Source organism: Fonsecaea erecta (genome assembly GCF_001651985.1).
Source record: "Fonsecaea erecta strain CBS 125763 chromosome Unknown Scaff6, whole genome shotgun sequence".
NCBI classification, from domain to species: domain Eukaryota; kingdom Fungi; phylum Ascomycota; class Eurotiomycetes; order Chaetothyriales; family Herpotrichiellaceae; genus Fonsecaea; species Fonsecaea erecta.
Window position 1 is genome coordinate 2,216,645 of NW_017387249.1, and position 10,751 is coordinate 2,227,395.

General features: G+C 52.4%; 1 protein-coding gene across 1 annotated transcript; it reads right to left on the reverse strand.

Moving 5' to 3' along the window:
* Positions 1-1,986: 1,986 nt before the first annotated feature.
* Positions 1,987-8,957, reverse strand: AYL99_07820 (hypothetical protein; the record flags this gene model as incomplete). The annotated part of the gene is made up of 6 exons (XM_018839329.1): positions 1,987-3,426; positions 3,546-4,131; positions 4,221-5,131; positions 5,224-5,757; positions 5,852-8,218; positions 8,418-8,957. The coding sequence occupies 6 exons, from the start codon at positions 8,955-8,957 to the stop codon at positions 1,987-1,989; spliced, it is 6,378 nt and encodes a 2,125-aa protein (XP_018692097.1).
* Positions 8,958-10,751: the final 1,794 nt, after the last annotated feature.

Consider the following 10,751-nt stretch of genomic DNA (forward strand, 5'->3'; position numbering starts at 1 on the left):
ACAGCGCAACAGCCGTGCGACAGAGGAAAGAAAAAGGGAGGGAGTACTCGTCGCGCTTTTTGAATGCCACCATCCCATCTCCCAGCGGGTTGGCAGAGGGCTGCCATAGGCTCCTGAGGAAGCTGAATCTGCTATCTCTTGGTATGCTTCCCTCCCCTCTTCTGTGCTCGAGCTCTTACACACCAGCAACCGTGGGCATCATTTCATTCTGCACGCAGGCTTGGCTGGATCAACCAAGGTCACGTCACTTTACTGATAGCGGAAGGCAATCGAGCAGATGCCGCAAGCCAAGAGGTTACGACTAAGAGATACTACGACTCGGCGCGGAGGCGATGACCACGGCGGCAGTCCTTTGGAGTAGTGGAGCGGAGATTCGATAGAGGAAGATCAACCAAGACTCACGAAGTTCCCTTGGCCAGTGCGCGCCGAGGTCTTGGGTGTTCTGGGCGGAAGCATTGGTCAAGCACGGCGCTGGCGGTGGAAGCGAAGCCCGAGAGGAGCAGCAGCAGCCGGTCCAATGGCGCGTGGCCGGGAGCCATATCCTGTTGGACCGTCCATATTGGCTGGCGTCATTGTTTTCCAATCTACGAACTCTATCAGCGACCTCGCGAGCTTCGCCTAGTATATGACGGCTGCAATCGAGCAGAGCGTTGGCAACGGCTTCTCACGCGACAAGAGCATGCATGATGTCTCCCACACCCAGGAAGCTTTGTCTAGCTTTGATTGGATTGACTTCGCGGCATCATTATCATCGACTGGACTTTCCAAAAAGTATACAGCCGTGTCCGGACCAGGTCGAAGTCAAATCGATCGATGGACAGTGCACGAGGGGCTGGGCTCCTGGGGAGCGTGTGATGAGTAACGTCCTTACTCTCCGTACTCTGTACAGTAACTAGTCGGGCAGATGACAGGCTAAGTAAGTATGTCGGTACATGGGTGGCTCCCTACCTATTCCTTCCTTGCTTGAATAAAGCTGCTCTCGTCGTTGACCTTGGTCTTCGAGTCCATTATTATAGAAAGACACAGCCCCCGGTTCGGAACCCCTTGTTGGACACTCTACCCCGGCGATACGTATGTATATCTTACATACATATAGTGAATGTATCATCTCATGATTCCCACCGAACCCCACTCCACGAAGCGGAGTCTGCATGTATTTGATATTTGTGTATGTCCTCCCGTCCCGTGCTTACTCGTAGATAGATAGATGTCTAGACCCAGCTCGCCAGGCACTTATCGGACGAATCACATCTGTGTAAGTGCTACGAGTCAATATGTATTTGGGAGTGGATGGATACCTACCTGCCTACCTACCTACCTTGAAGAGGAGAGAAGACAAGGAAAGGACGCGTTTGAGTTGAGGTCAAGGGCCAGTCAGTCAGTCAACTAGTCACTCAGCCAGTCCACGAGCGTTAAGCAGGTCCAGTGACAGGCATGGCATGGCATGGCATGGCATGACATACGGACGGAACCTGCTTCTTGTCACTAATTAATTAATTAACATCAGTGGGGGGATCAACCAAGCAAGCGCCACGCCACGCGTATGTACGTGGATGAGGATATGTATGAGACATGAATGAATGGGTCCCTCATCATCGACGACTGTCAATGTTACCCGCACGCAAGGAAGCGGACGCATAGATCCCGTATCCTACTATCGTTGACAACAAGATGGAGGAGTGGGGAAGAGGAGGAGGAGGAGCGTGTATACAGACATCAATAAATAATATGACTTGTACGCAAGGTGCTTCAGAGCATCAACTCAATTAACTATCCAAGCAACTAACCAACTAATAATCAACTAGATAACAAGCATTACCCTTTCTTTGTACTGTGGCGTTATATGGTTGTTATTGCTTTTGTCAACTTTTGCTGGGCTGTAACTTCTTTCCATTTCAGCAAAACCCCCTTCTCTCCACGCGCCATCCATCGATCGACTTCTTCTTTTCCTGCCCCCTCTGCCACCCCCCCCAACACTTCTTCCACTTAAGCCACGTGGATCTCCCAGTGCGCAGGCACGCGGTACACGCCGTCCTGCTTCTGACCCTCGGCCTGGCCCAGCGCGAAGCCGTCGACCTTCCACTTGGCGGCGTTCCACTCGAGGTCCTTGAGCTTCAGGTCCTCGCCGTAGTGGGCGGCGACCTTCTGCGTCAGCACCTCGTACTCCTTGGCCGGCTTGAAGAAGCCGCCGGCGCGCTGCAGCGCTAACTTGAGCAGGCGGAGGTGGCGGCGCACGATCTCCAGCTCCTCCTCGCGGTTCTGGAACGCGCGCACGTGCTTGTGGTCGCCGTCGCCGTTGACTTTGCCGTGAGAGCTTGTCCCGTTGGTGGCAGTGGTAGAGGTGCCGTTGGTCGCGGCGGATTTCTTCAGGCTGATGCCGATGTCGAGCTCGTAGTCGTCGTCGTCGCCGGTGTCGGCGGCATCGGCGTCAACTAACTGTTTGAGCGCTGTGAGGTGGACGTCTGCCGCTTTTCGTAGGTAGAGAAGAGCGCTCTGCTCCGTCCCCTTCTTGGTCGCAGGCTCCTGCTTGCCCGCTTCGGCCAGCAAATGGTTCGCATATCCGGTGTAGAGCTCTGCCAGGAGATTCCAGCATGAGTACAAGCGCGGATTCCTCGAGCCGTGAACACGTTTGATGTTATACACAATGTCTTCGCACAGGCGGAGGGCAGGCTTGTAGTTGCCGGCACTGAACTCCGCTTGAACGAGACGGAAGCCCAGGTCGAGGATGGTGTCTTGTGGCCAGGAGCTCTGACCTTCCCGAGACGTCCAGAGGGTATTGAGAAGCCAAGAGAGGCGGGAATAGTCCTTGTGCTCGCCGATCAAGCTGATGAGTTCGTTGAGTTCGGAGAGCTGCGCTCGGGCGATGTTGATGTTGTTGTTCTTGCAGATATCGAAAACCTCTGCCAGGATCTGTTGGGAGAGCGCGAGCATCTCACCCTGGACCTTGGGGCTGCTGCTTTTATACGCAAACTCACCTCTTCCGGCAGTCATGAGACAAAGCTGGAACCCAAGGCGGATCTCGGTGGGATCGTCAAGACCTTCGTGCGCCATGAGGAACTTGAATGTGCAGGTGGCGAGGTCAAGGGCTTCCTGATCCTTGTTCTGCTTCAACAAGAGGCGGAGCTGGTCAACTGCGGCGTAGCTGGCGGCAACAACGAAGCTCTTGAAGTGGACATTTGGATGCTCCGCCGCGTATTTGGTGATGACATTGACGAAAGCTTTCAGAGCTGCTCGGGAAACAGCCTTGGAGACTGAGACTTCGGTGGCAGCAAAGAAATCAATTAGCTGTGTTTCGATGATGGTGAAGTCGTCAAAGCGGTTGTTTCGGACGAGGATATGGCGCAGACGAGCAGCATGGACGAAGACCGCTTGTAACTTGGCTTTGGCTTTGATGGATCTGACGAAACGCTCATAGAACAAATGCTCCTGTTCGAATTTCAGTTAATGTCTGAGTAGCATGTGACAGGGAAGTGCGTGACAAGGCTGTTGTTTTAAAGTATCAAGAGATAGGTGCTCAGAGTCAAATTAGGCTGGGAAGAACTTACGGCCACTAGCTCAGCGATATTGTGGGCAATGCTGAGAGTATGATCACTGCGGACGTGATACTCGAAAGCCGCAATGAAAGCGAAGCAAGCTCGCCCAATTGTCGCCCCATGGAACGCCGAACTCTTGGGCGCAGAACGGTAGATGGCCTGGAGTTTGAGATCCCGGACAATCTCCAGGGCGTAGCGGCGCAGGTCGTAACTGATGAAGATCGTGGCGAGGAAATCAGCCACATACACCAGTTCTTCCGTGGTGCGAACATTCAGCACAATGTCCAGAATCAGAGATCGGAGTTCCTTGACGATGAGGTCAGTCTTCTGTTGCTTGTGGTAAATGGCGATCAGCTGCTGAAGTTGTTTGAGCGTCTTCGTCTGCGTGTACTCATGTGCTCTGCGGCTCGAGATGTACTTTTCGAACAACAGCGACTCGGCCTTCTCGACGGTCTCCTTGCTCAACGTCGTGGACTTCGTAGACGTGATTTGTTTGATGTAAAGCTCTTTGATCATGCTCTTGGAGCGCTCGATCGTCTGTACAGACACCGCCTCGGAATGCTGCGACACGGTTTCGAAGTAGCGGATGGATTCAAACCTGCGAGTAGGGTTTAGACTATATCGATCGACGGGAGAGAAAATACAAAAGCCCCATCGGAGGCAACATGTTGTAAGGGGACGACTTACCAATACTCTTGACTCTTTGAGCATGCCTCTGCCAATGCGCTTGTTGTGATAATCGAGATCACGGACTTTTCGCCGTAGTACTTGAAGCAGGCTTCACGAACCTCTCTCAAGATCTTGACGTGTTGGTCGACGTCCAGCTTGGTCTCTTCCATGGAGGTGTAGTACTTCTCGAGCAGGCGCTGGACGACAGCAGCATCGGCGAAATGTTCGTACTGGGTGCCAAACTTGATGAATGTCGCCGCGATTGACTTGAAATGAATCAAGGCTTCTGTGAATCGCCGGCTCTCATAGTAATGCTCCGCGACAATGATGAGGGCACGGAGTGCATCCTTCTGACTGATCAGGTCACCTTTGTTGACGGCGTTGACAATTTCCAGGTAGTACTCCACCCAGTACCGATGAACTAGATGGTGGGCGCGGCAAGTGTCTGCAAGGGTATAAAGCAGAGTTATCGTCTTCTTGTCGCTCTTCCCGTAAAAGTTGCGGTAGTCAATCAACAATTCCTGATAGAAGCTAATGATGCGGTCGTGAAGGCCGTGGCGCCTCAAGAACGCCACATACATATCGGAGTATTTGGCCACGGCAGGATTGTCAATGCTGTGTGTCTTGTGATGAGCACGGTAGAGCCTCAGGTAAATCTGCTCGCTCTGGTCCAGAACCTGGTGTTGTTCGTAGCATTCCGCCAGGCGCACAGCGAGCATGACGCTCTCAGCAGAGAATTTGGAGGGCAGTGTAATACTCTCGAGAGCGTCGTTAAACAACCCAGCCCAACCCTTCTTCATCGTGCTTTCGAGAACTGTGATGGCTTGTGCGTACCGGCTTTGCTCAATGTAGATCGCCGTCAATGACTTGGACAGTTCGAAAGTAGAGTGGGTAACCTCAGACGTGGTTGTAATGGTATGCTCAAAGACCTTCAAGCTTGCAGTTAGTACTAATATCTTGAGTGGCAATGGGGTTGGTAACACGCCCTCGAAGATCCTTCAGAAGGGTGCAGATGGCTTACCTCCCGTATAGTCACTTCGGTAGATTCGCTGACTGTCGTGGTAGAAGACTTGATAATCTCCATGGATGTGGCAGTGATCTGTTCTTCAATTTCCGAGATAAAGGTGGTTTCGCTGACATTCTTGTAGTAGGAGAAACATTTCTGGTAAACAGATAGTGCCACAGTGCTGAGCCTGACGGCCTTCATGATGATGGCGATCTCTTGCAAGAGTCGGACAATGGATTCGTACATTGAGAATTCGCTGTGCTCGAACTCTTTCCAGGCGAATAGGAGGACAGAAGACGCTTCGTCAACGCGGTTGCGGGAGTGCAAGAAGCGAGCATACGCCAGCATCAACTCGAGCTTCTTCTGGTGCCACTCCAAGGTCCTGACACTAGCGCAGTGCTCTGTCAGTTTCCACCAAAGTTCAATGTATAGTTCTTCAGCCTTTTCATAATCCTCGCGTTTGATCAACTCTGTCGCACGGGCGAAAATGCCTTCGACCAACGACAAGGTAAGAGACTCAGCGGTCTCTTCTTGATAGCCAGCAAACAACTGTGAATATCTGTTAGCTTCGGGATCGAACGGACATAGAATGGTGGAGTTGAGCAGTCCACCTAGAACTCAATCCTTGAAGGGTGTGACTTACAGATCCCTCAAAGGTATCAATGAGTTCTTTTTCCTTACGCTTGCGGAGGGTGACATCCAGACTGCGAGATACCTTCTCGCCATTCTCCTGGACCGCCTGATCATCCACGGCAGTCGACCCTGCTTTCTGCTTGAATTCTTCGGTCTTTTCAGTCTCACCAATGAAAACATAGAGCTCGCTCAACTGTCTGTAGCACGCAGACACCTCTCTTGAGCTCGCACCGTAGCGGTAAGTATAGGCGGAGACCAGGATTCGCAGAGTCTCTTCGCGATAAGTTGTGATCTGGCTTCTGCTTTTTGTAACCAAGCTTTCTGTCACCCGCAACAGGCATAGGCAGAGTTGGACAACGAGATCGTGATGCGAACCCAATATCTTGGTGGCGACCCTGATCGATGTTATATACCAGGACGCCGCATCGTGGAGCCGAAATAGAGTTGTCTCATATATCTTTGCAACAACAATGGCTGCTTGCAACACGCACGCGTGATCTTGGCCGAATAGGTTCGTGCGAACACGATAGGCAAGCGTGTGGAGCTCGGCAGCCTCACTTGGTGACGTCTGCGCGCGCCAGCAAGCCTCTTCCAGGAGGGCCAAAGTCACAGTTGAAGGGAAGATGTTGGCAAACTCCTTTGGAACATCGAGATCTTGCCCACGCTTCAGCAGGGAGGACTGCTTGAAATGAACAATCCAGTATCTGACGGTATACTCGAGCAACTGGCGTGAGTGAGAGGGGCGGTGGATCCTGCCGAAGTCCAAATAATCCAGAGTCGGCTCTTGATCTTCTCTTAGAGAAGTCTTCGCATGGATCAGAACGCGAGTCAGCATATCTCGGTGTCGATCTTTGACCAACAAATAGTCCTTCGACTTTTCGGCAACTGCGATCAAAGCTGTTTTGATTGCCGCATGCCTGATGGTTAGCATGCCTTCACCTCTGATGGTGAAGGGCGCCACAGATGCGGTCAATTCACGCAGGTCGGCACTCTTCTCATCCATCTCCAGACGGCTTGGCTGAGCTTGGAGCAGGAGTTCGAGTTCTGAAAGCAGTAATGGCCTCTCTGCAGCTAGAGTAACTGAAAGTAGGCTCTTCGCTCGTGCGTCGACTCGAAGAACCGACGCCAGTCTTTCCACCAGATCTGACACTGTCTTCGGGCTGGTGAGGAGGCTTTGCAGAGCTTCATCAAAGCCAGAATGGACTTTTTGGTGTCCGATATATTGGGTAGCCAGCCAAGCCCACAGGATTGAGCCATCGGCGGCGGCTGCCAGTTTGTCGATGGCGGATTCTTGGGCGCCGTCTTCAATTGCCGCGAACAGTTTGAGGTCACCAAGCTCTCGGCGCACAATAGTTCGGATGTCGTCAATCATAGTTTCTGCCGAGAGTTTGACATATTCTGATTTGGAATGCGTCGATTCAAGTGGTTGGGAAAAGCGGATCAATCGCAAACCAGGTATCTTCACGGCCAGGTCATGGAGCCTGTTGGCTACGGCATGGGCATGGTGTTTCGGCCCTGTAATTTCATCAAGGCCGTCGATAACAATAACGAGGGTGTTCGTCTCATCTTCGTCGATGGCCGACAGGACTTTTTCAAGGACAGACCACAGGATCTCCTCATTCTTATGCAAGGCGTTGGAGTCCTTAAACTCGTGGTAGGCTTCGGTCAAGGCCTTGTACAGGTGGATGTCTCCAATCCGCTGAGACAAAATCTGCCACAGGAGTGTCTTCAACAGCGCAAAGGAGTTCGCCTGTGCAGGGATGTTGCTGTTGAAGAAAAAGCTCAGAGGGAAAACGAGCTTGCGGCCAATAGGTCGTTGAAGTCGATCGACCGTCCAGTTAGCCAGCGTCGTCTTGCCCGTGCCAGACTTGCCCTCGACAATGAGCGAGCTTTCTCCGCTGCGGATGAAGTTTGTCAGGTGAGATTGGAACCATGTACAGGTGAATTGTTCGGGGCGGCTGGCGATATTGATGTTGTTGCTGGCTAAGAATGCCAGAACGGTGTCTTGTGGAGCCAGCCACGCCTGCAGGGCTTCCAGAATATGGGAGTCTTTCAAGCCACTCGCTGTCAGGCTGAAGTTCCACATGTCCTGAGAGCACTGAGAAACCCGAGAGCGGAAACTCTCAATAGACGTGCTAAAGGTGGAAAAGATGTCGAGATTGGTTGACGAGTTGTTCCCATGGACGATCTGCCAGAACGTGATGGCCACACCGGTCACAATAGACAACAGCTCAGAAAACGCTTTGGAGAGGTTATCGGAAATAAGTCTGGAGGAGGTGATAATGTCGACGCGTTTCAGGAGAGGCGACAATTCGAGGCCGAACTGGTAGAAGAGGTTGAAAACCGTCTCCAGTGCTGGAGCATTGTCGCTTCCGAGCTAAAGAAGCGTTAGCGGATTCGAGCTTTAATCTGGAGGGAAGAAGCAGTCACAGTGATAGAGAAGGATTTGTGCTTCTGCAAAGGTGTCAAGGGCTTGCATTGAAAGTGGTATAGACGCAAGACAATGAGCTTGGAAGGAAGCAATAGGCCAGGTGAATGGTGAATGGCAGGAGGTGTAGAATATAAAAATAACGTACCTCCAGCAGTAGAAGACATTGGCCAAAAACCAGATTCGTAGCGGCGTTGATGTCGGATTCGAAGGTCGAGATAGCAATATTAAACCTATGGACTTGCTCTGCAAAGTGTTGTGCGGCGATTAGCACACGATCCCAAGAACCGCCTTTGTGGGGGAGTCTGATGAGTCTTTCGTCTCGAATCCATTCGAGAAGCCCAGTAATGGAAGTGTCAAATGCATAGCCACTGAAGTTCGAGCCAAGCACACGGTAAGCATGGTTGCGAGAGGTGGCCAGCTGCTCCTTGACTTGCTCCAAGCCGCCGAAGGAAGACGTGCGATCTGTGCTGGCACGTGGCCGCTGCATAAAAACCGAAGGCATTGGCTTAGCTGACCGGACTGCGATGTCCGGTATATCTGGAGGAGCAAGTGCTGAGTATGTGCCCCCATTGACGCCATTGACGCCATTGGTACCGTTGGCGCCGTTGGAAATAGAAGAAGTCGATGTGTACTCGAAGCCTCTTGTCGACGAGCTGCTGACATGTCGGAAAGAAGAGGAAGTCATATTAGTTTGTTTCTCGGCTCTAGTAGCCGAGGAGTCTTGTGCTATAGAGGGAGCCATGATTAGCAGACAGCTTTCCAGCCGGGCACGGGAGCTTTATACCAAACGGTTGCCGTAACAGACCAAGCATCTTGACAGTCCACCCTGGGAAAGTCAAAAGATGTCACTGAATCGGCTCCCACTGTCCTGATGATGAAAAGTTAGAGGCGGAGAACGCGGGCCATTTGTGCACTGAGCTATATACTCGAGCATGTGAGAGAGCCACACCCCACCCTCGGAGGTTCCCTTTGTTCAGCTGTGTCATTGGGCGCAGCATACGTATCTCCTCAACACCCTCGAGACCCGGTCGTCAAGAAATAGCGGAGGAGGTCGGGCCTGTCGCCAGGTGCAGGTGCCCATCACATCCATGGGATCATCTTCAGCTCTGCCTCCAAGGCCGAATGATTGGTCACGGCACCAGGGAGTTGCGGAAAGCTATCGACGATGGCCATGGTTCTCAAGCACCCTTTCTGGAAAGATGACACCGCTGCTGAGGCCCAGCAGTTGATCCGTACCCACCGACCACAACCCTTTGTACCGCTCTCGTTCTCCGCCGATATGCAAGCCACCTCTCATTTCGGACAGGCCGGTCCAACATAGCTCCAGAAATTGAGACATCATCACCCTTTTGCAGCTCTTCGAAGAGTATCCGTACTGCAAGCTGGGACGGGATACGTAAAACCGCTGGGAGGATGACGCTAGCCACATACTGGAGCTAGACACATTCGTCTAGCGGAAGAAACCTACCACACCTTTACGGTGTCGTGTCGTCTCCGTAGTAATGACGGATCCTCCTGCCCTGGGTTCAATGGACATGGGATAGCAACATGTGCTTTGTGTCGGCGGTGGTAGGGTCAGCCGTTGTCTCCGTCCAGACAGACAGCTGTGGTATGACAAGACCAGGTCCAAGACCTCATTTGTTCCATCCATTCCCAAAAGGTTATGCGAAGACATGGCTTATTCGCTGAGAGTACAGGTGCGCTCTAGATTGCGCCATCGCTTACCGTTGAGGACATGTAAACGGCTGAAGACTGCACGCCATCCCGCTGTGCTGCACGGTTTTAGTCAAAGTGGACTTGATACGTACACTTTCCCCTCACCTGAAAGATGGCTGAGATGCCACCGAATCCGTGGGCTGCTTCATGTGTTGTCGAATTGGTTTAAAGCTTCGTCTATCCGAGGACGATCGTTTAGTGAGCGAGGGATAAAAGGGTCTTTTCGGCAGTACATCTTTTGTTCGGCTGCAGATGGTGATGAAAAGTCTTGCACATCAATGTGGATTGTACTCAGTCGAAGCTTGCCATACAAAAGGAGAGTAGGGTAGGGTTGAGAGTGAGTTTTCTCAGCCAGCGGATAGATCCACTAGCTGGAGGGGTTCGCTAGGCTACTGGCAAACCATCGGGCGGCCTACTGGTAGGCTACTGGGAGCTACTGGGTAGTAGGCTAGGGGTGCCGGGCCCCGGAGTCGGGGGGGTTGCAAGCCCCCCTCAAGACCTAGTGAGCGCTTTCATCCCCCCTTTAGGCCCGCCAATCGCATCGGTAATTCGGCTGTGGCCCCCGGTAAGTTCCTTAGGGAAACGGCCATGCCGATCCAGCGCTCCCCGCATCCGGAAGCGTCATCACTATGCCAAGTCTGGAGGACCAGTGCAAGCCAATGCATGCAGCCTCGTCGTATCTGGAAAGGCCGCGCTCCATTCAGTACGTAAAGAGTCCACGGGATTCATCCTCTCACTTTCATTAGGTGCCCTCTTTCGCTAC